Source organism: Sus scrofa, chromosome 4 (assembly GCF_000003025.6).
Source record: "Sus scrofa isolate TJ Tabasco breed Duroc chromosome 4, Sscrofa11.1, whole genome shotgun sequence".
NCBI classification, from domain to species: Eukaryota; Metazoa; Chordata; class Mammalia; order Artiodactyla; family Suidae; genus Sus; species Sus scrofa.
Window position 1 is genome coordinate 117,658,110 of NC_010446.5, and position 26,947 is coordinate 117,685,056.

The following is a 26,947-nucleotide window of genomic DNA, read 5'->3' on the forward strand; positions in this document are numbered from 1 at the left end:
GTGTCACAGAGCCCTTCTGGTTTCTTCCTCCCCGATCCCCGCCCCCCCTTCCCTCCTCTGAGCCAGGCTCATTTCCCCCCTGCTTCCCCCCTGCCAGTGCCTCAGGAGGAGAGAAAATTTACCTTCTTACAGCGGCGGCGCCTGAGGACAGAGATCCTCTGTTTATCCTTTTGGCTGTCACTGAAGGGGACAAAGCCACTTTTGAGGTCTTCAAAGTAGATGCAGATCCTTGTGGGGAGGAACTCAATCTTTGTGGAGAAAAATGGGCAAAGTGTCACACAAAAGCTGTGTTATCTTAGCATTTAGCGATTGACTGCGACATAAACTCATAGGTGTTGAAGAGATCACGCAGGTGCTAATAACAGTGACTACAGCCACAGCCAGTACTCACGCAGCCCTCGCCCCATGCAGGGTGCCCATCTAAGAGCCTTTCAGGCCTTACCTCGCCCCATCCTCACAACAACCCCACCAGACAGCAAAGACTGCAGTACAAGACCCCGCTTTGCAAGTGAGGAAACAGAGGCACGAAGGAAAAGCTCCTTGTCCAAGGTCACCCGGTCAGCGGGAGGCAGAGCTGGGATTCAAAGCCAGGTTCAAAGTCCTACGGGGCCCCACGATCCTGCCCCCCTTGGTCACATCCCCTCCTTGCCACCGGCATTCATTCCTCCCAAGTCCTTAGATTCTACTTCTTCGAATTTTAATTCTCCTTTCCACTCTGCAACTGCCCTAGGGGAAGCCATCATTATTTCTTATCCTAGTAGCACCTTTTAATCTTATTCCTTAAAACTCACATTCTGAATGGCCTCCAGCAAAATCCAAAATCATGTCACTTCCCTGTTTAAATCATTTCATCTTTCTTCAGTGCCCAGAAAGCCTAAACTTCTTGGTTTGGCTTATAAAACCTGCCAAAACCTGGCATTTGCCAGTTCTCCACACTTTCCCTCTGTACACCTCTACCCCACCTACACAAAATGCCCTGAGCTCCCTGGATGGGCAGCATCCACACCTTGGTCCAGTCCGCATACACTGTTTCCTGCCGAGGCCTCTTCTCCTGGCCTCACCTCCCTCTCCACTGTCCTCTTGCACCTCCATCTGTCTCACTCCTATTGCTTATCCTTTAATGGTCCAGTCTGCTGTCACCCCTTATGGCGGAGGCTTCACTGAACTCCCATTTGGAGTAAGCATTCAGTTTCATCATATATTCTCACGGTAAATCACAGCTCTTGCAGCACGTTTCACTGCCTGATACTTGTCTCCTTCCTTTGAGGTAATAAGCTCCATGAGGAGGAAAGAAGTGTCCCTCATTTCAATTCCCAGGGACTAGCACAGTGCCTGACCCAGAGCAGGTGTTCAAGAAATGTTTGCTGAGCAGACAAAAAGGGAAAACGGACTCAAGTCTGGACAGCCGGGGCCCAGTCATGGTTTTGGTGCCAAATCTGTCTTGTCTGGGACAAACCATTTAATGTAGCTGGACTTTGTTTTCCTATCTGCTATCCACTTATTTTCCTGAGGACTCTTTCCTCCATCATCTTCCCTCTAAAGAGCAGCTGACAACATGGTCTACCTCCAAAATAAGAACGGGAAAAGCTGCACAATCAAGGAAGCAGCTCGAGCTTCTGGGGAAGTCTGGGTCGTTTCAGAGTTGCTCCCACTAAGTAAGCTGAAAGCCAAGAGCTGATTCAGAACAGAGCCGAAGAGGGAATCAGCTTTGTTCTCCCCTCTGTGGATAACAGTTGGGGTCAAGCGTTTCCACTGCCCACTGCCCTCACCAAGCGCTACACTGGACCCTGGTATCACTGGTTCCCTGAGACCACCAGGCAGCACTCAGGGGACATGTTTTTCCAGAGAAAAAAAACACCAATGTTTCCACCAATGGAGAATAGGAAAGGAAATAAAACTAGAAAAATCAAGGACAGGAACAAACACATGCAAAAAGCAGCAGAAAAGAAGTCAGCAGAAATGCTCAAAATTCAAGGCAAAATCCATCACTGGCTTAGAGGCATGTTGCAGAGCCACTACAGTTTATTAGAGACCCCACAACATGCCGGGCACACAGAGCACGCTGGCATCGCTCCCACAGCCGCACGGCCCTGAGGGCACCTCAGGAAAATAAAACTCTTTTTCATGGTGAGCATTAAATAGGAATCAGATTGTAACAATCTGGAACAGAAAGCAAAGAATTTTCAAAGTGAAAAGCTGTGTGCCATTTATGTCCACGGGCTTAAGGGCTGGGAAATGTACCTAAAAGGTAGCGTCTGTTTAGAAACTACTGGAAATTCACCCTCGTTGACAGTACCTGGAAGGCTGGGATGCTGCTCTTGGATGCCCTTTCATGTCGCCCAACCTACAGAAATCAAAGACAAATGGTCACACATCACCAGGGTTACACATGCAAGCCAAGACCAAAGGCCACATCATCTGGAGTCAGCCCAGCAAAAATATTAAATGGACAAGAGGGATAAACCCTGCAAATGGGTGTTAGTATTTATTGACTTTATAAAATAAATCCTAGAACTAGCAGGAAATCTATTTTATTTAGTCATTTTGTTTCATCTGGAATTTTATTTACAGCAAAATGCTTTTTAATCAGAAGGTGGGCTTGCATGTACTCAAGGTAAAAAATGTCTGACGATGGTGCCGTGAGGCTGTTAAGAAAAACTAAATTTCAGGAGTTCTGTCATGGCTCAGCAAAAACGAATTTGACTAGGATCCATGAGGACACAGGTTCAATCCCCGGCCTCGCTCAGTGGGTTAGGGATCCGGCATTGCCATGAGCTGTGGTGTAGGTCACAGTTATGGCTTGGAGCTGCAGCTCCAACTTGACCCCTAGCCTGGGAAACTCCAAAGCCTGCAGAGGCAGCCCTAAAAAGACAAAAAGGAAAAGAAGAACTAAATTTCAAAAAATGAGAAAGTTTCTGAGGAGAAAAAGAAGAGAAAAACACTATATTGGAACAAGCCTTCTAAAGTTTGTGTAGTGGACATTCTCACACTTCTGCCTTTTTATTTGCCAAGTTCTACTCCAACTAATCCCTTCCTCCCACTTACGATTTCTTAAAAGTCAAATATAAAGCTGTTTGAAATTAATTTTAATCAATATAAAGCAAGTTTTCAGAGTTTCAAGGGAAAAAATGGTGAATAAAAAAGATCGGTGATATAAATTGATCTTGAAGAAACTTCCACTGACTTAAGACAATATATGCAGTGAAAAGGGCATGGACTTTGAACAGTACTGGGTTTGACTACCAGCTGGGGAGGGATTTAACCCCTCAAATCTCAAGTAACCAATATAAACTTGGGTAACGGGGCATACCGTTTGTGTTAATTCAGTTAATCCTCATGTCGCAACTAGGCACCCACAAGGCTCCTGGCCCATAGCAGCTGCTCAGTAAACGGTACATTTCCTCAGCCTCCTAGTGGTAGCTGGTGATTATTACCAAGTACCAAGTTTGCTATCCCGTCTCCCCATCTTTTTTTTTTTTTTTTTTGTCTTTTTGCCATTTCTTGGGCCACTCCCGCAGCATATGGAGGTTCCCAGGCTAGGGGTCGAATCGGAGCTGGAGATGCCGGCCTACGCCAGAGCCACAGCAACGCGGGATCCGAGCCGCGTCTGCAACCTACACCACAGCTCACAGCAACGCCGGATCCTTAACCCACTGAGCAAGGGCAGGGATCGAACCCGCAACCTCATGGTTCCTAGTCGGATTCGTTAACCACTGCGCCACGACGGGAACTCCCCGTCTCCCCATCTTACTACAGAAAACAATGACCTCGATTTTGAGCTATAGGAATTTTTTATTTTTCAGGAAACCAGTACTCAAAGCATAGGTAATGGTGGGACCCTATCCAATCTGACTTGAGTGTTGTAATTCCTCAAGGTAATATGTGAAAGCTGAATTCCCAGTGAGTAGTCTGTTTGGAGATTTACCCTCCTAGCAAAACCTCCCTCTTGCTATGCACTTCTCTCACGTAAAGGTCAAAGGAAAGTAACCATTTCCCATTACATTCATCCATGGACTTGCTGCCCCTTACGTTATAATAAACAATCTTGATAGTTACAGTTTTTTGGTTACATGCATTGATTCTGAAGGCTTTTTTTTTTTTAACCTAATCTGAATTTCAAAGGTTGTGGTCAGAAGTTAAGTCCTATCAATGGACTCCGATGAGTAATTTCAGACCTTCAAATCAAGACGGTTTTACTTCACAAGCACAGAGAAGAATTCCTTATTCAGTTCTCAAAAACAGAAAATCAGGCTCAGAAGTTAAGCTGTACCAAAGCTTGGCATGCCATGTTTTTCAACACACTGTAGATGAAATACGAAAGCCGTGGCACATCAGCGAGGCTGCCCACAGAGAGGAAACCCACTCCCGGGGAAGAGGGGCATTCCACATGGGATTTCCAGCAGTCCTAGAGACGACCAGCTGCTTAGCGGTTTCAGGAGGAAGCCCAGACAATCAAGATGCAGCCGCTCCTTTCAATAAGCCTCTCAGATGTAGCTACCCTCCCAACAGCGATGAAGTAATAAATAACCCAAAATAGTAATAAACAAAAGAACCAGAGGTAAACATGGAACTTGTGGAATAATATTCAAAAGAGAGGGCTAAATGTTCTATTCATTAATGGAGGTACCACGTAAATTTGAAAGTTTACAATGACCTACCGAAAGGCACAGGGCGGTGAGGAGCGTGGCTGTCTCTGACTTTTTAAGGCACGTAGTTTGTCTCCCTGGGTGATATTATTTTTCATTTCCACATCTTCATCCTCTTCTAAATTATTCTGGAAAAAAATGTATGTTCCACAGAAAGGTCATCATGAATAATTCTACTTTATATAGATTTCTTAACAGCTTATGGATGCTCTCTATATAGGGATATATATTTTACATAGATTTGTCTTAACTAGCTTTAATGCACTATGAATTCAGCATTGGCCACAGATATACTAAAGAAACATTGAACTAATCATCAGTTAAATATACTGATCAAATTCCAAATCAAAGCAGCATGGGTATGGATGAGGTAGAATTTGAAAAGAGCTTTTGTTGGGAGTTCCCACTGTGGCACAGTGGGTTAAGAACTTGACTGCAGTGGCTCATGTCACTGTGGAGGTGTGGGTTCAATCCCTGGCCCAGTGCAGTGGGTTAAAAGATTCAGCATTGCTACAGCTGCAGTCACTGGTGCAGCTTGGATTCAGTCCCTAGCCCAAGAACTTCCATATGCCACAGGTACAACCAAATAAATAAATAAAGCGAGCTTTGTTAATGGACCACAACCACAGAGACTTTCCTGCAGAAAAAAATCGTGCTTTGGAATACAGCTTAGATATAGATAGCTAATATCAAACATATTTCTAGAAACTACCAGAATCCATCACTGCAAATTCCATAACTTGTTTACAAAAGTGAAAGATAAAAACAATTTAGGATATCTATACAGTAACTTATTAACATCATTTAACACTAGTAAAAGCACTCAAGATTTTCCAAAAGGAGTTAAAATCTTAGATTGAGAAAGAGTTTCCTGCTGAAATACATCTTCTAGCTGGATTATATACAGACCACCCTAGGTCTTTTTGCATATGCCAGCTCACATTTAAGTCTCACAACCCATGGAGCAAGAGTGGGGAGGGCACTGTCACCCTTAAGTTAAAGATGAAAAAAAGGAGGTGCTTGTGGAAGTTAAGAATATTGCCCAAGCTCCCCTAAACTCTTCATGACAGACGTGGCTCAGATCCTACATTGCTGTGGCTGTGGTACATGCCGGCAGCTGCAGCTCCGATTCAACCTCTAACCTGGAAGCCTTCATATGCTATGGGTGCAGCCCTCAAAAAACAAAATAAAAATTAAAAAATAAAGGCTAGGCTTGCAAGCAGGATGGTACACCTGAGAGGTTGTACCTAGCATCACCTAGCATTCAACATCCTGGTTTGGGAGTAACTACTTTTGCCTGATGGAAAGACAGCACATAGGCAGAGTCTCCAGAATATGAGGAAGGATCAAGAAATATATAAGCCTTCATAAGATAGGCAAGGAAATCTTCTTGAAGGACCTAACAGGGCCCTCACCCCCAATCAGTTTCATTGTCTGATGGGTGTCTTTGGAAAAGCCAGAGAAGCTTGTTTGTCCAGTCAACGAGGAAGAGCCAGCTCTGTGTTCTCACTCTGAACTGCCTGCAAGATCCTAAGGAAAAGCGATTTTCAACCTGAAATTCCAATATTCAACCTATCAATCAAGGGTAAATGTAGAACAAATGTACAAAAAATCTACCTCCCACACAATCTTTCTGAGAAAATTATTATAGGTTGTGCTCCAGGAAAAGGAACAGAGACAACATGAGATCTAGGAAAACTAGAGATCCAACTGAAAAGTGTGAAGAGAAGGCCTCGGGTCACAATTCTGTCTTTGGGCGAGAAAACAATCAGTCCAGGATGGAAGGCAGAAGTGTCTTCAGGGAAGGAAAAAAAAAAAAAAAAAAAAAAAAAAAAGGACTAAGTCGTTTTTTAACAGCTGTGTTGAGATTTTGAAAAAATTTAAATTGCTTGGCACAGGAGTTCCCATGTGGTGCAGCGGGGTTCAGAACCTGGCATTGTCTCTGCAGTGGCTTGGGTCACTGCTGTGGCTCTGGTTAGAACCCTGGCCTTGGAATTTCCACATGCCACGGGCACAGCCAAAAAAAAAAAAAATGGGTTGGCACAATTGGGGGAGGAGGAGAATAGCATTACCTTTTCCCAAATATACAGAAAACTAAATACATTAAGAAGGTAATTAACTCGGGGGGGGGGCAAAACAGAGGTTCAAAACAAAGAAAACAGTCATAAAGAACTACGGAGCTCAGCGGGGAGCGACACGTACATAGCAGTAATGGGCACATCACCAGATTTAACCAAAAATTACAATCTAGCAGCATCGGGAAGCAGGGACAACAAAGCAGGAGAACTAATTCTGTTGGCCATAACCAGGAGGCAACAGAAAAAGGTCCAAAATTGATAAAAATTTAAAAATGGCATTATAAGCAGGATATTTAGAAATATGGCAGTGAAAATATTAGTATAATTTGCTGGAAGTTTCCCCCCTTGGAGAGTAGGTCTGGGGATACAGAACAGGGGGGAGGGGGGGGATCTGATTTCTTTTTCATCAGAATTCAATACTTTCGATAATTCTAAAGCTGTGGCCATGTATTATCTTAAAATACAAAAATACACTTTAAAATATACAGAAAGGCTATGGATATATTTATGTATAACTGGGTCGCTTTGCTGTACAGCAGAAATTGGCACAACATTGTAAATCAACTATACTTTAATAAAAATAAATAAAATATACAGTTAAAGAAAGGAACAGTATATTTTATATTTAGTTATCTTTACATGTGTTTAGCTCTCCCACTTTATTGTAAATCTTAAAGGTGAAAACTTTTTAAATTGCAATACATTTCAAACACAGAAAATAACAACAATGATGTAACAGATGGTACCTAACCACCCTGAATTAATTTTTTTTTTCCTCAAGCTCCTCAAAGAGTTATGTACACTAGCTTTCAAAGAAAAAGAAAACATTACATATTAAGTCCCAGCTCTTAACCTCTGGAGATGGAAACCATGTCTTTTCTAAAGGAAAAAATTGTGTATATATATAAATATAGACATATATATATATAATCATATAATACTTGTTTGTCATAGGTAGTAACAAGCTACAAAAAAGAGATTAAAAAAATTAAAGCCACCCTCATCTTAAGCATCAAAAGCAAACACATTCACATTCTGTCATACAGTCATCCAGACTTTTCCCGGTGCTGTGCATACCCCATCGACACATTTCTTCCTCACAAAAAGAGGTTGAATTACACACCCTGCTTTGCAACTTTTTCATTTTAAATGCACCGTGTAAGTGTTTCAGGGTAAATTTTAAAAACCCTCTATATTAATGTTCCTTATGGCCCCAGAGAGTTTCATTTGCTCGATGTATCAAATTTTATATCTTTTACCCTAGGTCAGGCCGTTTTCTGTCTTTCATCACTATAAACAGTTCCAGCAAACATCCTTCTATAAACACATGGTTTTTAACACTGTCCTCTTACTACTGCCTTAAGATAAATGCATAGAAGTGGAATTGCTGGATTAAAGCCTCCTGCTACACATTCTCAAACATCCCTCAAGAAAGGCTACACCATTTTAAACCCCAACTAGCAAGGTTTAAGAGATTTTCTAATCCCTAAACTCTTGCTAATACCACATACCTTTCTTTAATCTCATACAACTTGATACGCATAAGTAGCATCTGTGTTTCTTTCATTTCTAGGGAAGTAGAAAAATTTTTTTATATTTACCAGCCATAAGAGCTACCATCTTGTTGTATTTGCATACACGGAATTTTCACGTTGGTTTTTTTTAAGAGTTCTTTACATTTAAAAATACCCTCATTTGGAAGATCCCATCATGAACCCGACTAGCATCCATGAGGACTCGGGTTCAATCCCTGGTCTTGCTCAGTGGGTTAAGGATCCAGTGTTGCCATGAGCTGTGGTGTAGGTTGCAGACGTGGCCCGGATCCCACGTTGCTGTGGCTGTGGTGTAGGCCAGCGGCTACCGCTCCGATTAGACCCCTAGCCTGGGAACCTCCATATGCCTTAGGTGTGGCCCTAAAAAGACAAAAATAAAAATACCCTCATTTGAATGTGTGGCAAATACTTCCTCCCAGTTGACTGCTGTGAGGAGAATGAATTAGAGAACAAGGCTGGGGTAGGAGGCGAATCAGTGGCCCAGTGGGAGATGACGGACTGGAGGAGGGCAGGACAAACAGGACCTGGGGAAGGAGTTGGGAGAAGAAAAGACCTGGACCTGCAGTCCAGGTCTGGAAAAATCTACTAAAATATAAATCATGTTATTTTTATTTTTTTATTTTTTTTTGCTCTCAATTTTTCTCGTTTTATTTCTGTGGCTATTTTAAGAAGTTTTGGCCACTCTTAGGACTAAGAATATAAAACAAATGAGCTATAAAATTCTCAGTAGCTGATTAAAAACCTTCAAATTCTTAACAAAAATAGTTATGTACAATGGTATTCAAAACACATTTAAATTAAATACAAAACTTAGAAACAAAAAGGTTTACAGAGGAGGACTCTGGCCTCCTGGAATCCTGAAAGTGACACCAGACAGGACTATAACTCAGCCCTGTATTTATTTGGGTGCCTATAACATAGACTAGGTCAGGAGCGCCTGCATGGGAGAAAGTATGTTAGAAACTACAGCTCCATTTGTCGTGAGGCATTAACCAATCCCAAGAATGGGTGGGCCTGGGACAGTCTGAAGACACTGCTCATCAAGTACCATTAGACCTCACTCTTTGTACAAAATTCACTCCTCAGAATGACTAATGAACAAAGTCACACATGATCAACGCCTCGAGTCTAACCCAGGCCCTGCTGTGCCTCAGCCTCCAGCCCCTCTCCCCAGAGCCCCAGCTCAGCCCCTCGCTTGCTCTAGCTGCTCAGGGGAGTAGCAGATTCCCAGAAACAAAGCCACGTGGTGACAGTGAAAAAGCCTCCTCCAGGGAAGAGGCTAACATCTTGGCTCCCCCTAAGGGGAGGGGCTCTGCTCTCCGACTCCCTGTCGCCCTCTGGAGGCTCTGAGCATGAGCGCTCTTTCTCTTGGATACCAGCCTGCCCTACGCAAAGACAGGAAAATGAGAGCCAACTAAAACACATAAAGAAGGAGCATTTTACTGTTGGTATTTTTGTCTTTTAACTTTTTAGGGCTGCACTCGTAGCACATGAAGGTTTCCCAGGCTAGGGGTCGAGTCAGAGCCGCAGCTGCCGGCCTACACCACAGCCACAGCAAGGAGGGATCCGAACCGGGTCTTAACACCACAGCTCATGGCTATGCAGGATCCTCAACCCACTGAATGAGGCCAAGGATCGAACCCACATCCTCATGGATACTATTGGGTTCCTAACCCTCTGAGCCACAAAGGACACTCCCAAGAAGGAGCATTTGTAAAAATATACTTATTTACAAATGACAGTCTAGCTAAAGAACAAACAATGGCATAAAATATGAAGATTTATTTTATTCCGCCAGCTGTCTTCTACATACAGACAAGATGAAAACCCAAATCAAATAAATTAGATTGCCCATAGATTTCCATTGGATAAAGTAATTAATGAGCAGCGCATTAATAAAACGGCGACCGAGTAAGCCACTAAGGAGGCCATCGTGTACACCATTAAGAAAAGATCTATTAGATGAAATACAGCACACTAGGGAATAAAGATGGAAGAGTTATAAAAGAAAAATGACATAAATGGAGAGTTCGAAATAGAAACAAGTAAAAATAGAAGGTTAAGGACTGAAAGAAACAGATGAAAATGGAATCTTGAGCAGATGTAAGTGACTTGGCGAGGAAAAATGACTGGGTCATCTCTGAAATTCTTTTCCCATCTCAGATGTTACACCTACATGATGTAAGGGAAAGAGGTCGTCTTCATAATAAGCTGCTTCCGATCAATGGAAAGTTTGGATGTATCAGAGCCCCCCCCCCCAAATCTGACTCCTCCCTGCCTTCGGTTCAGACCTTCACCACTTGGACTTCTGAGTCATGACCAACTCCCTGGCCGTCCACCCCTGGCCACACAGCAGTGCCCCTTCCACACCACAGCCAGGGTGAGCTCCCCAAACCATGACGCTGCCTACTGGCAACCCCCTGACTCAGCCTCTGGCGGATCCCAGCAGCACTCAGATTAGAACTGGAATGCCTTAGTGGGCCTAAGAGCGGAAAGAAAGGTGCTTAAAAGTAGGGCCTTAGAGATTTCATTTGTACTTCATATTTTTTCTAAGATGTACCTTGCTCATGGGCAAAGGAGCTTATAAATCAGAGTAACTCAATAATGTAATGAAATACCACATTCTTTTTTTTTTTTTTTTTTTTTTTTTTGTTGTTGTTGTTGCTGCTGTTTCTTGGGCCGCTCCCGCAGCATATGGAGGTTCCCAGGCTAGGGGTCCAATCGGAGCTGTAGCCACCGGCCTACGCCAGAGCCACAGCAACGCGGGATCCGAGCCGCGTCTGCAACCTACACCACAGCTCATGGCAACGCCGGATCGTTAACCCACTGAGCAAGGGCAGGGACCAAACCCGCAACCTCATGGTTCCTAGTCGGATTCGTTAACCACTGCGCCACGACGGGAACTCCTGAAATACCACATTCTTATTTACTTGGCCATCGATTTATGTGAACATGGTTAAACATCAGTAGCACCTGTGCCTAAGAGCACAAACTGATTGGTGTGCTAATAGTGGACTATCGCCCTAGAGGAGGAAGAGGCAAGACCAGAAACAGGAGTTTACAGAGTATCTGTTGCAGTGGTTTACAAACCCGACTAGGAACCATGAGGTCGCAGGTTTGATCCCTGGCCTTGCTCAGTGGGTTGAGGATCCGGCGTTGCCGTGAGCTGTGGTGTAGGTCGCAGATGCGGCTTGGATCTGGCATTGCTGTGGCTCTGGCAAAGGCCAACGGCTACAGCTCCGATTAGACCCCTAGCCTGGGAACCTCCATATGCCACAGGTGCGGCCTTAAAAGGACAAAAGACCAAAAAAAAAAAAAAAGACCAGAAACAATCGCAACTCCAGGAGAAATGTCTTAGGACATTTAAGGTTGTGGTCAATACGACCGTGTGTCATGTCCTAGAGCCACACAGAGGACCCCAGGGAGGGGCAGTGGGCACAATGGGAGGCAGCAGGGTATGGGCTGACGCTGGAGCCAGAGTGCCTGGGTTCAAATGACAGTTTCCCTGTGCACTCTCAGATCTGGAGTACCTACAACCTGCCCTCTTCTAAGCAGTTTATATGGATTGATTTTGTGTGGGTTTTGTTTGTTTATTTTTGCTTTTTAGGGCTGCCCCTGTGGCACATGGAAGTTCCCAGGCTAGGGGTCAAACTGGAACTGCAGCTGCCAGCCTACATCACAGCCGCAGCAACACCAGATCCTTAACCCAGTGAGCAAGGCCAGGGATCAAACCCACATCCTCATGGATACTAGTCATGTTCTTAACCCACTGACCCATAGCAGGAACTCCAACATGGGTTAATTATTAATCCTTACAACAGCTATATGAGATGGGCACCTTTATTAGGCCAGTTATTTCATAAACGACATAAGTGAAGCCAAGGATGTTAAGCCCTCTGCTCCAGATCCACAAGTGCACAGGGGAGCTGTCATTTGAACCCAGGCACTCTGGCTCCAGCATCAGCCCATACCCTGCTGCCTCCCACTGTGCCCACTGTCCCTCCCCGGGTCCTCTGACTGGATCTAGGACATGACACACAATCATATTGACCACGACCTTAGCCAGTCTGTCCTAAGACGGATCTTGCGGAATTGCTATTTAGTTGGTGATGGCGCCCTGTGAGCTCCTCATTTAACTCCTTAACTATCTGGACTTTAAATAACGTGCTTTAATCCCATCTTCTTAAAGCCATTGTTTATAACCCCAATACAGAGGGGACCCTAGGCCGCTGCACGTCACAATGAGCACTTATTGCTTGGTACTATTTTGGATCTGAGCATATGCTCCTCTCGGATAGCTTGGATTATTACCAATTTCATGTCTGTATTCTTGTTCGTTTTCTGTGAAACTGTCAGCCTTCAGTCATTCAAGTAATATTTACGAGGCCCTGTGGGCTAGGAACAGACTTAGGACAAGGCCAGATGGAAGCCTGCATCCTTAGAAAGCGCATCGCTGGCAGGGAAGGCTCGGTGGGGACCAAGGAGGGCAGGGACCATGCAGGGCAGCGGCAGAGGTGGGAGTCCACTCCAGCACACGGGGCTGCCATACTTCACGGTGTCCAGCCCGGCACCAAAGACCAGGTTCAAGGAAGGTAAAGCCTCTATTTTTAAAAGATTTCTCATAACTCTTAAGTGGGTGATGGAATTCTTTAAGCTACAACCTATTCCATTACTGTGGCCTCAGTTGTTCAGGTTGATACTTTTCATTATTTTCCTTTCACCCTCTCATAAGCACTGAAAAACTATGTATTCAAACTGTCCAAATCAGGTTAACCATGGAGCTTCCTAAGCTTCCCTAACCAATCACAGGGGAGTTCCTGAGGCCTAGACATCAAAAAATAATCTGCTATCTCAGCTTTCAATCTGACCTTACTAAAAACAAACAAACAAACAAAACCTCTAGAAGAACACTGTCTTTTTGCACTTTCTTTATGTAAAAAATTAAATAAATCTAGAATTTCCATGGACTTCTCTCCTGAACTCTGGTATGGAACGTGACACACATTAAAACCCTGCAGCATTCTCAACTTATTTTTCCACTTGTAGTTAAAAGACATCACTGAATGTGCTACATTCTCGAGTAAACTAACTCCCCATATTCATGTAATGTTCTGGAGACAGCGCCAGATAAGCACGGCAGTAAAAAGGCTCAGAATCAGAAGAGTTATTTGCACAAAGCATCGCCTAACTATAAAGTGGCCCACAACCCATAGATATGTCACTGCCTACAATCTCAACCCCACCATTTATTCTCTGGTATTTCTGAACTCTTTCATCTCTAACCTCTAATTTCAAAAATAATAGCACTTCTGAATGAGCACTAAAGTGATTAATTTGGGGGATACAGGAAATAGGAAGGAGATAAAACAGCCAACATCTGCATATATGCTCATATTTAAAAGTGATTTATTTTAAATTTCAATCATACTGCATTCTTCACCCTTCCAGTGATAAATACATGTTAATTAGCCTCGAGTTCAACAAATTGGGATCCAAAAAAGAGAATGAAATGAGAATGAAATGTTCTAACCACCAGATGTTAATTTAATACAGATTATGGTATAAAAACCATAAGAGTCCATCCTACAAGATCAATGTGTTTCTCAGATAGATGGGTAGGCTTTAATATGTGCCTTTTCAGAGGTCGTAACTCAAAAGCCCTATTTACTTGAACTCAACCTGAGGAGGAAACGCTGAGCAGAGCAAGAAACTATTGTTGTTTAGCTAGACTAGCACATTAAAACGTCAGTTCAGATCCTTTTTGTTTGCTTTGAATAGGCCTGATTATAACACAGAGACAAGAAAAGGTCAACAAAGACTCTAAACATCAACACGGCCTTGGCTAAGATTTACTTTTACACTTAACTTGACTCAAACAAGTAAACTCAGCCACTCCATCAGTGGCCGTCCATTTGGGAGACCATATCACGGGGTTGAAAACTCAGTTCCTCCAGCAGGCCCCATCCTTCCTCTTAAAGAAAACTCTCTATTTCCAAGCACTCTGGTTATCTTTCCTGGGGAAAAAAAAAACCTGTTTTGGATGCCCATTGTTGACCTATGATGCATTCCTTCCACTGTGGTTTCCTTGGGGGCCAAGCCTGTCAGACCCTTCCAGATCTGTTGGGTCACCGTCTAATAGAATGTAAATCTCCACTTGCTGCTTACATATTTTTAATAGCTTTTTTTGGCCCCTTTAGGGACGTAAAATTATAAATATAAACCAGGTGTTAGATTCACCTAAGGTATGTTGTGGTAGGAAGAGTTAAATTAGGGGTTAGACTACAAGCCCTTAAGGTGGTCCCACTACTCAAAAACTTTGTGACCTTGGGCAGGTAAAAAAAATTCATGAGACCTGGGTTCCTGATCCACAGAAGAGGGGAACTAGAACAAATTATTTCAACGTGGCCCTTTTGTTCTTTTTTTGTCTTTATAGGGCCATACCCACGGCACATGGAAGTTCCCAGGCTAGGGGTCAAATCAGAGCTATAGCTGCCAGCCTACACCACAGCCACAGATCCGAGCCGCATCTGAGACCTGCACCACAGCTCAGAGCAAGGCCAGATCCTTAACCCACTTGCACAGCCAGGGATCGAACCTGCGTCCTCATGGATACTAGTCGGGTTTGTTATCTCTGAGCCAAGACAGGAACTCCTCAAGGTTGCTTCTTGCTCCAAAAGTGCTTCTTAGTAAATCACTACCATCTTTATTCAGGTGTGATGGAAAAAAAATATGGATTTGAAATCAGATCGACCTGGATTGAATCATGTTTCTAACGCCGAGATTAGGACTTCTCTAATATTCAATTTTCTTATTATAAAATAGAGCTAATATTGCCTAACTCATCAGGTAGTTACAAAGATTAAATCAGACAATGTATGTCAACTGCTGAAAGTGGTTTGTTTAAAGCAGAGTCTCGTTGCCTCTGATTGTGGTTTCAACTCTGGACTTTTGGAAATCATAAGTTTGAGACCTCAGTGTACCACTTGTGGGATGTATCATCCAGTTGTCACAGTAAGATTTTTCTTCTTGACATCTATTTCCATTTTCAAATAGAAAGTTTGCTTTGCAGTTTCTGTTTTTTAAGTATTTTCCAAACCAGAGTAAACTCCTTTATAACTGAACTCTTACAGCTTTCTTCTTTTTAAGGATAATTGCTTTCTTTCCTTTGATTCCTGCTTTATACATGGTGACGCCACGCCTGAAAATTTAGTACTCTCAGCATGCAGCGAAGTATGGCTGTGTTAGTTCAATTGGGAAACAAATAAATGCAAACTGTTAGTCTTAAGGAGACATAAAAATCTTTGCAGAAAAAACTCACCTCTCCAAATCTCTCCACATTTTGAATTTTAGATAAGTTTCCACCAATAGACATATCATCCAAGCTAGAAAGAATTTTATTAAGACTTCCTTCATTGGATGGTCTACTTTTCAGTTTGGATCGGAAAATGTCTCCTTGGACCCATAACGATGCCTGTTTTCTGAAACAAGGAGAAAAAAACAAAATAATCTTTTAAATAAATGATTGTGACCTCCTCAAAGGTATGATGTCTTATGGACAAAAAAGATTAGCAGACTAGAAAGAGTATGAAGCCTTCAAATTAAAAAAAAAAAAAAGCCATATTCTAAATGCCAAAATAAATTATTAAAATTCAGTATTAAACACAAACACGCTTCTTCCAATATAAGTCTATATAGCCCAACATGGGTTAACTCTTAAGGTTCTCAGCTGCTTAGAACAAATTCTGTAGAAATAAAGACTGTGAGCTAGTTTGTCCTTTAAATATGAAAAATCTGTAATATATTTTTCAAACAGTAATCTGTAAAAATAGTTGGAGTGAAATGGACTCAAAGATGTAGGTAAAGGAACTTAAGCTAAATGGAGATATTATGTTTAAAAAGTACTTAACATCTAATAGTATGTGTTATCGTGAAAAGTCATTAAAAACCCACTCTCATAATCCAAAATAAGGTTTATAGCCTCAATTAGATTATTCTTTGGGAAAAAGAAAATGTTCTTTTCTTTGACATTCACCTATAAGCTTTCCTTTATTCAAACAAAGCACTTTTACAACTTGTTGCTGAGGTTATAAAAAAGGAACTTAAAAATGTATAAGCAAAATGACAATCTGGAGCTTCTATTTTTATTGATGGAGTCACCTTCATAAATTTCTTTTAAGATAAATTATCCGATAGAACTGAGTTTTGTTTTTTTTTTCTATATTATACTGTACAGAACAGAATTCAACTAAAAACATTATGGTTCATCATAAGTCATACCAACTGGCAATGAAATAACAGCATTACCAAGGAGATGCCACCAATGAGAACATAGATTTCTCTTTTAAAGCAACAGGAAAACCAAGTAATACTTTCTCTCAAAGGTTCCATGTAGCACAGAAACTTTGGGTTAAAATAGGGGAAAAAACAAATAACCTTCCCTGAAATGTATTGTCGTAGCAGGTCCTCAGGAAAGGAATCCATCTTTCCTTTTAAGCAACGTTTATTCTCAAATCAGAACTTTATTGTTTATGGTTAAAAATTGTTCAAAGTCTTGAAGAAGAGGTTAACCTTTAAATTATAGCAAAATTTTACATATGTGATCCCTCCAACTAAGCAAATCCATATCTAGGTATAATGCTATGAATACACACTTGTGTACAAAATACAAACATGCTTGTTGCAACATTATTTGTACGAGCAAAACAATGGAGTCACCCTAATGGACAACGAGTTTATTAAATTACAGTAAATCTATTCTGTGAAATGTTACATAGTCATGTAGGTCCTGGGGTGGACCTACATGCAGTGACAGGGTAGAGTGACTATGAAATAAGGCATTAGTGAATGAAAAATAGAAGTGACAGAATGTCAAGAGCATGATCCTATTTTTTAAGGGAAAATATTACAACTCACAGATCAGTTATTTAGAAGATTATATACCAAAATATTAATGAGTTACCTGCAAGAATGATGACAAAAGGAAATTTTGCTTCCTACTGCTTAACCCACTTAATCGATGTCTACACTTTTTGACTTTTTTTAAACATTGTGCCTTATTTGCTTTTGTAAAAAATAAATGATCTGAAAATAAATAAATACACAGATCAAAGCAGAACAAAGCTAGAGTAAGTATGAAAAGGAACCTTTAAAGCCTCTATCATAAAAGACAGCCCACAACCCATCACTACATTGTTTTAACAAGAACACCTTTAGAAGACAGGAGAATATGTGCCAAAATATTAACAACATAGGTTGAACTGAATGATTGGAGAGGCTTTCTTTTTTTTTTTTTAATATAATATCCTACCCTAGTTTCAAATAAAAAGTGTTTTTTCTTTTCCTTTTTTTCTTTTTAGGGTCGCACCTGCGGCACATGGAAGTTCCCAGGCGAGGGGTCAAATCAGAGCTGCAGCGGCCAGCCTATGCCACAGCCACAACAACACCAGAACCAAGCTGCATCTTCGACCTACACCACAATTCACAGCAATGCCAGCTCCAAGGTGCATCTTCAACCTACACCACGCCTTGCAGCAATGCCAGAGCTTTAACCCACTGAGCAAGGCCAGGGATCGAATCCATATCCTCATAGACACTATGTTGGGTTCTTAACTCACTAAGCCACAATGGGAACTCCCTATTTTTCTTTTAATTTTTGTTCATTTTTCAGTAGTTTCCAAATAAAACAAAAAAAATACCTTTAAATATAATTTCTGAGACAGCCAGTATAGATGTATATAGACACAGACACACAAATATAGTATATAGATATATAGTTTATAAATACAGATACAGTATAGAAATATGGTGTAGATACAGACAGCCGGTACAGGTAGAAAATATGTGGTCCACATATAAGACTTATTATTCCTAACATTGTTCTAAAGTTGAAACTAGGCTGAATTATCTTAAGAAACTTCCAAGGTGTTTCTAAATAGATTAAATGTTTTAAATCTGGAATTTTTAAACATATGAGTAAAATCAAAATTCCAGAAATCTACACACACCAATTCACTAGGGAGTGTGACAGTATCTACCTTCTATCATGGCACTTTTTTTTTTTGCTTTTCGGAAGCAAACAATGGAGGAGTACTTTCTGAGCTTAAGATAGGCAAACTGATGAGCTTAGCCCCACCACTGAGTCATACCATCTATAAGAATAGTTATTCAAAATGAACTCTTCTTAAATTTTTCTTCCTTTGTGGAAATCTTCATAAAATTATAAAATAGCCTTCCTGATACTTTATATTTTCAAAAATTCTTGCTTTAATCTTTCACTCCTCCAAACTTTTTTCACTTAGTGCTATATCTGACATAACCTTTTACCTGATGCTTGATTCTTATATCCTTCCAATAGTAGTAAACAAAAGCATAGTCCTTGGCACAGTCTGAATACTGCAAAAAATAACCGTCAAATTCATAAATTAAGAGGAGTCTTGGGTCTCTGGTCAAAACCCTGGTGATAAAGAACTACTTCTTCACAGAGAGGAAAAATTCAGCCCTGGTTCAGACAGGGGAAAAAATCAGCAACTCGAAACACACAGAAAGAATAGGGATAAACAGTGAAGACAGAATTTCCCTCAAAAATCCCCATAGGCTTGGGAGTGGCACATGCACCCTGTGGTCTTTGGAATGACTTGCCAACAGAACCTACTGTCGGGCACAGGGAACTCTACCCACTGTTCTGTGATAATCTATATGGGAACAGAATCTGAAAGAGAATGGATGTGTGTCTATGTATAATTGAATCACTCTGTTGTACAGCAGAGAATATCCCAACATCGTAAATCAACTATACTTCTGCAAACCTTTTTAAAATGAAAAAAAAAAAAAAATCCCAGTTTAGTATGAGAAAAGTAAACCACTGAAATCCAATGTTCAAGTCCTATGACCGAGATTTGCTTAGGACTCTAGGAGAAAGGGGCCCTACCTCAAACTGAAAGAATCAAAGAAAAGTAGTCTGAGAGTTCAAAAGTATCTAGAAAGATGAGCAGGGCTTAGCCAGCAAGGGTATTCTCCAACAAGGAAGACAACGTGGGCTGGAAGAAACAGTGATGTCAAAGAACACAGCATGTATGGAAAACTGGGCTGTCTGTTGTGGCTGTAGCACATCTGCTTTGAGAGAGGAGAGGTGGGAGGCAGCTTATATTGGGCTCTGCACACCATGCTAAGGAATTTACACTGGATCTCAAAAGTGAAGGGAAGACCCTGGAAGGGTCTTTACGATAAAAATTAAAAACAAACAAACAAAAAACGTGAAGAAGGAACAGAAACCAAGAAGCTGGAAGACCTAAGAGGCTAAATTGAAAAAATCTCCGATTCCAAAATGTTACCAAGTGAAAACTCTGATGCTGCTGCCGACCTGAAGACGAAAATGACAAAGGAACACCTTTCACTTGCTTAGTTCAAAAGACTCAATCTGCTCCTTCACTGGAAAGACTTGAGTTGAACCTGAATCTTACAGATGAATAAGGTGTCAAAGCTGATTTGTGTGTTGCTAAGCAGTTCCGTAGGCAAGTGCTCCTTAAGAAAAAGCAGCACTTCACGTCAATGCCTTTCTTATTGACAAGAGCAACCACGCTTATGTTGTGGTGTCTATTACTCCTTAGGAGCCTCACCTCAAACCGAAGAAGTAAAACATACATTTTTAAGTATTTATTAGCATTTTAAAATCAAATTCCAGGAAGTTAACACACCAACACAAAGGAAATGCTCCAGTAAAGTAGTGCATTTTCTAAGACGGCATAAATGACCCACTGCCAAAAAATAGCGTGCTTTGAAGTGACAGGATAAAATCTATCTTGATTCGAACAAAGCCTTGTTGAGACAAGGAGACAGTGCTTGCATCATTATTTTTGGCCATGTCCTGGCCCTGGCCTGCTCACATTTGGGCTAGCCCCCAAGCCTGGCACATATGAAAAAACTAACTGGCCTCATTATGAGCCAAGTCATAGTTAATTCTGATATAAAGATTTCATGAGATGGATAAAGAAGTTGTGGTACGGAGTTCCTGTCATGGCGCAGGGGTTAACGAATCTGACTAGGAACCATGAGGTTGCAGGTTCAATCTCTGGCCTTGCTCAGTAGGTTAAGGATCTGGGCATTGCCGTGAGCTGTGGTGTAGGTTGCAGACGCAGCTTGGATCCTGTGTTGCTGTGGCTCTGGCATAGGCTGGTGGCTACAGCTCCGATTAGACCCCTAGGCTGGGAACCTCCATGTGTCATGGGTGCGGCCCTAGAAAAGGTAAAAAGACAAAAAAAAAAAAAATGTTGTGGTACATATACACAATGGAATACTATTCATCCATAAAAAAGATCAAAATAATATCATGCACAGCAACATGGATGCAACTGGAGCTTATCATTCTAACTGCAGTAAGTCAGAAAGAGAAGGACAAATACGATATGATACCACTTACACATGGAATCTAAAATATGGCACAAATGAACCTTTCTATGAAATAAAAACAGACTCATGGACAAGAATAGACTTGTGTTTGCCAAGGGGAAGGGGGTTGGGGGATGACGGACTGGGAGGCTGGGGTTAGCAGATGCAAGCCGTTATACGTGGAGGGAATAAACAACGAGGTCCCACTGTACAGCACCCAGAACTACATTCAATGTCCTATGATAAACCAAACAGAAAGGGGTATTTTTAAAAGAGTTTACTGAATCACTTTGCTGTACAGCAGAATTTAATACAATACTGTAAATCAACTGTACTTCGATTAAAAAAAAAAAAAGACTTCCTAAGTCTTTTTTAAAACCCTGCTTTTAAAATTCCTCTAAACAACATCAAGTCAGTTGCATTGTTAAAGACAGTCCCGGTTTTAAATTCCAGACGCAATGCTGTCATTGTGCCGCGTCTTCTCCTGCGGCTGACCTCTTCTCCCTCACTTCCTTGACTGTAAGTAATCCCATCTCCACACCACCCTAACTCCCCCTCTTCATCACTTCTTCCATCCTTGACACATATTTTTCTAGTATGACCCAACCCTGACCCCAGTATCCTCCCAAAGCCACCGTTTGGTCATTTTGTACAGAAGCCCAACCAACTCTAGCTCGACCTGGAGCTGTGACTTGAGCCCCACTCTGCCCTGTGTGTCTCCTACTCCACCTCCCCAGGGCTATTACGGAAGCAGAGTCGTTCCTGATTTAAAGAATTGGGCTAATGAAATGGTCTAACCTGATATCAAAGGAAGACAGCCTAGAAACCAGGACCCAAGATTCAGGGGGTGAGAAGGAGACAAGAATTCAAGGAGTTCTACCGTTGCGTTGTACACGTGGAAGATTTAATAGGATGATGGTTGGAAAGAATATCTGAGGGTGTAGGGGGAAGTTCTTAATTTTTTTCTCTTCTGAAACACAGGAGAGAAAAAAATTAGGAAATTCTCAAAAAGATTCAATGTAGCTAATTCTCATTTAGGGATAGAGCCCCATAAATGGGAGCTTGATCGCTGGAATCATGCCGTGATACAAACTGTGTAAACTAATGCTTTACGGCTTACATTCTTCTTTCCAACTCGAATGCTTTTCCATAGGAAATGAAACAAACAAAAAACACTCCGTTTTCTATCTTAAGTAATTGAGTATTTTGAGATAAATTTCTGATGCCACCATTGCCAAAAATTCTTACATATACCTTATCCTTTTAACTTAAACTCCTACTAGAATTTTCTTTTTCTTAGCCAAAAGATTCAATGCCAACCGAGAGTCAATAAATAGATCAAATGATGCGGCACTAAATATTGAAAAGCAGTATAACTGAGTGTTTCTGCAGAAATGTGGCTGTCAAACAGTGCAAATTCAAACCTATGCAATGAGCTTATTTTAATAAACAAATCACAGTATCATCTATTACTATTCTAAATTCTTCTGGTGGCCACATTTCAGACTCTAAATTCTGTATGTTAAGAAAGACAAGTTCTTAAATCTTAAAAAAAAGATTACTTAAAAAAAAATTAATCCACATCCTTTGGCCTGCCTAGCCCATGTAACTTAAAAGAAATACTACAAATAAAAACAATAGGAATCAATTATAATTGAAAACTCAAGCTGTTAGACATTTTAAGCACATTTCCATTTTCTTGAACGGGTTTTCTTCATCTTATTTTTGGTGATTTCCTGAAATAAAAAGCAGTGGTTGTGCTATTCATTTCTGATATTGCTCAATCCAATTGCAAAACTGACCAATGCACAAGCACCAAATGTGGTGTAAGCTGATGTCTGTGAGTAAAAATGAGCCACAGATCCTTGCTACACAATGTGGTTGGTGGACCAGGGGCATCTCATCACGTGGGAGCCTGATAGAAAGACAGAATCCCAGGTCCCACCCCAGACCCCTGAACCAGAAACTGCATCCCACAAGATCCCAAAGGAATGTTACACACTTTAATATTTGAGAAGTACTACAGACAACTGAAGGCTTACAGCTAAATTATGACCCTGAAAAATATCCAACTAATTGGAAGTCATGAAAATATCTACGGGAATAAAGCAAAATGGGGCAATCTCTGATTTATGGATTTAGGATAAGAGTTTGGCCACAACATCGCTTCCTTAAAGTTAACTTCATTCAAAGTGGAAGCTCTACTTTGTAAAGACAGAACTCCCTGCCAGATCCAGATGAAACCTTTATTTGAATTCTCTCTCTCCCAGAAGGAAATTAAATATAAAAACGACAACAACAGAGTTCCCGCATGCTCAGCGGAAACAAATCTGACTAGAATCCATGAGGACGAAGGTTCAATACCTGACCTAGCTCAGCGGGTTAAGGATCTGGCGTTGCCATAAGCTGTGTGTGGTGTAGGTCACAGGTGCGGCTTGGAGCTGACGTTGCTGTGGCTGTGGCCTAGGCCAGTGGCTACGGCTCTGAGTCAACCCGTAGCCTAGGAACCTCCATATGCCACTGGTGCGGCACTAAAAAGACAAAAAGACAGAAAACAAAAAACCAAACATCATATCTCTGTGGTGACAGGATCTCTTTGGCCAAAAGTCCCCATGGGAACTTAATAGCTGTCCCTCAAGGATCCCCTCCAAAAACAAAAGCTTCAATGGTACAGGATCCAGAGGTCAGCAGAGCATCACCCAATCAATGGTCAATAAAACAAATGAAACAAATCCTAAAAGCAGCCCAATCCATCCATCTATCTCTATAGGCTCTCCCTGAGAAGGATGCAGTTAAAAGGCTCAGTAATAAAAGAATCATGTTTGTGCAGCATTTTAAGAACTTTGAGGATATTTGGTAGAAGACACACTTTGGGTGCAGAATGGTATTTTTAGCTTAAGAATATAAGCTTTATTTTACATAGAAGAAAAACACTTGATGGTTGTTTGCAAATAGCTGTATTTATATCCTAGAAAAAAATTAAATATAAAATTTCAGGCCATAACAAAAGAGAGGTCTTGATCTGCCAAAACATAAATTCCTCAGCCCACAAGGATGCTAACAAACATCTCTCTTTATTCCTGGTGACATAAGAGGAAGGTGTCTTCAAGGCATAGAAATCAACACCTGGACATATTTTGCTGTTCAAGGACTAGCAGGATGTGACAAACCAGCTTTCCTAAAGTCACAGATTGAGATTTAACCTTACCTCAAAAGCACTGATTGGATTTTTTCACTTCTGAAAGAATACGATCCCTCTCACTTGTTCAGTTATTTTCGACAGATGAAAACCTATTACAAAACTTTTTAATCCTCTTCTTTCTTTCCTAATGAATGTGTTACTTATTCATGCTTCTGCGTCATCATTGACATCATGCTCTTCATTTCTCATATCATTAGTCAGACTTCAAAGCTCTTCATCTCTCATATCATTAGTCAGTCTTCAAAGCCTGATTTATTCCCGTGAAATGCCCCGGTGCCCATCTCTAACTCTTCGGTCTAACTTCCATCCCCTTTGACGAGTCCCCATCCCCTAGGTTTTAATAGCCTCCTTTTCAGCCCCTCTGACTCCAGTCTCCCTCCATCCCATCCATCTTACCCATTGCTGCTGCCCAATCTTCCTTACATAACATCAATCACAGGACTCTACTACATCAAATACTCCAAAGTAGAAATACGATGAATAAGAGAAAAGGTTTGGAATACGCATGTTCACAGGAGGATCTGGGAACATACCTACTATCTACACAAATGGACACAGTGGATGCAGATGTATTTCACAGTTTCTTGTCTGCACAGAGCTGCTATAACAAACCTCCACAAGCTTGGTGGCTTAGAAGAAGACATACGTACTTTCATGCAGTTCTGGAGGTCAAGAGTCCATCATCAGTTTCACTGAGCTAAAGTCAAAGTGTTGGCAGGGTGGGTTCGTTCTGGAGACTCTGAAGGGAGAGTCTGTTTCCTTGGCTTTTTCAGCCACCAGTAGCTGCCCATACCCCTTGGAGTATGGTCCCTTCCTCCAGCTTCAACCCATCTTCACATCGCCTCCTCCTCTAATGATTGCTTCTGTGTCCTTGTGATTATACTGAACCCACTAGAACAATCCAGAAAAATCTCTCCACCTTGAGATCCTTAACTGGATCACATTTATGAAGTCCCCATTTATAATATATACCAAATGAGACCTACTCAGGATACAAAATAAATGTAGACAGAAAATCAACTGTATTCCTACACGTGAGCAATTAACACAAGGACACTGAAATTTAAAATACAATACCATTTATAATCATCCAAAAGAAAATAAAGTATATAGGTGCAACTCTAGAAACACAGGACTTAGATGATGAAAGCTAAACAATGCCGATGGAAGAAATCAAAAAAAATCTAAGTAAGTGAAGAGACAGACTGTGTTTATGGATTGAAAGACTTAACAGCAGTAAAGATGTCGATTCTCCCAAAACTGACATAGAGGTTTCACACATTTATATAAAAATTGCAGCATGATTTTTTTATAGATATGGACACGATTATTCTAAAATTTGTGAGGACAAGAAAAGGAACGGGCATTGCTAGGACGGCTTTGTTAAAGAAGGAAAAGTAGGGGCTAAGCCTCCTGTTACGGCTCACTGTGTAAGGACAGCATCAAGAGAGGATAGGAGTTCCCTAAACAAAACAAAAAGACACCCACAGAAGGGGAGAAAACCTTTGCACATGAAGCCACTGGCAAGGGATTCATCTCCAAAATGTATAAACACCTTCTGCAGCTCCATACCAAAAAAACAAACAACCCCATCAAAAAATGGGCAGAAGATCTAAACAGATAATTCTCCAAAGAAGACATACAAGTGGACAAAAAACACATGAAAAGATGTTCAGCATCACTCATTAGAGAAATGCAAATCAAGACCACTCTGAGGTACCACCGCACACCAGCCAGAATGGCCATCATCAAAAAGTCTACAAGCAATAAGTGCTGGAGAGGGTGTGGAGAAAAGGAACCCTAGTACACTGTTGGTGGATTGTACACTGGTGCAACCACTGTGGAAAAGAGTATGGAGAGTACTCAGAAAACTAAAGATAGAACTACCATTTGATCCAGCAATCCCACTCCTGGGCATCTATCCAGAGAAAACCACGACTCGAAAAGACACATGTATTCCGACGTTCATTGCAGCACTATTTGCAATAGCCAAGACATGGAAATAACCTAAATGTCCATCGACAGAGGAGTGGATCAAGACGATGTGGTACACATACACAATGAAATATTACACAGCCATTAAAAGCAAAGAAATAAGAGCATTTGCAGCAGCATGGATGGACCTAGACATTCTCATGCTAAGTGAAGTCAGTCAGACCGTGAGACACCAACATCAAATGCTTTCACTTACATGTGGAATCTAATAAAGGACACAACGAACTTCTTTGCAGAACAGATACTGACTCACAGACTTTGAAAAAGTTGTGCTTTCCAAAGGAGACAGGTTGAGCGGTGGGGGGATGCACTGAAGGTTTGGGATGTAAATGCTGTAAAATTTGGTTGTGATGATCGTTGTACACCTATAAATGTAATAAAATTCATTGAGTATAAAAAAAAGAGAGTATAGCATTGGAGGAAGGACAGAGACACATACATCAATGGAGCAGAATAAAGAACAAAGAAATAGATCTATAACGTATGCTCATCTGATCTTTGACAGAGATGTAAAAGTAATTCAATGGAGAAAAAATAACCTGGGAGTTCCCATTGTAGCTCAGCAGAAACAAACCCAACTAGTATCCATGAGGACGCAGGTTCGATCTCTGGCCTTGCACAGTGGGCCTGCATCCAGCGTCGCTGTGAGCTGAGGTGTAGGTGATAGAGGTGGCCAGGATCCCACACTGCTGTGGCTGTGGTGTAAACTGGCAGCTATAGGTCCAATGTGCCCCCTAGCCTGGGAACTTCCATAGGCTGAGGGTGCAGCCCTAAAAAGCAAAAAAAAAAAAAAAAAAAAGAGAAAAATAACATTTTCCACGCATGTTGCCTGAGCAACTGGACATCCATAGGCCAAAAAAAAAAAAAAAAAAATGGAACCTGGCCCAAGTCTCACACATTACACAAAAATTAATTCAAAATGAATCCCGGACTTAAATGTAAATACAAAACTATTAGAAAAAGATACGAGAAATTACGGGGATCTAGAGCAAGCAAAGCGATCTTAGATTTGATACTAAAAGCATTATCTAAAAAAGAAAAAACTGATAAACTGGACTTGGTCAAAATTTAAAACTCTTCCTCTGAAAA

The 26,947-nt window shown here is 41.2% G+C and overlaps 1 protein-coding gene across 22 annotated transcripts in view; it reads right to left on the reverse strand.

Annotated features, from left to right (window-relative positions):
* The window catches only part of CDC14A (cell division cycle 14A), a 168,720-nt gene that overhangs the window by 22,261 nt on the left and 119,512 nt on the right, over positions 1-26,947 (reverse strand). For all 22 annotated transcript variants that reach the window (XR_002343573.1, XR_002343572.1, XM_021090137.1 and 19 more), the window contains 4 exons: positions 15,596-15,755; positions 4,659-4,774; positions 2,297-2,344; positions 123-248 (listed from right to left, as the gene is read on the reverse strand). Coding sequence is in view for 20 of the 22 variants with exons in the window: in XM_021090137.1 (XP_020945796.1) it covers positions 123-248; positions 2,297-2,344; positions 4,659-4,774; positions 15,596-15,755 (450 nt within the window). In the remaining 2 variants the exon portion in view is untranslated. The remainder of the gene's footprint in view (positions 1-122; positions 249-2,296; positions 2,345-4,658; positions 4,775-15,595; positions 15,756-26,947) is intronic.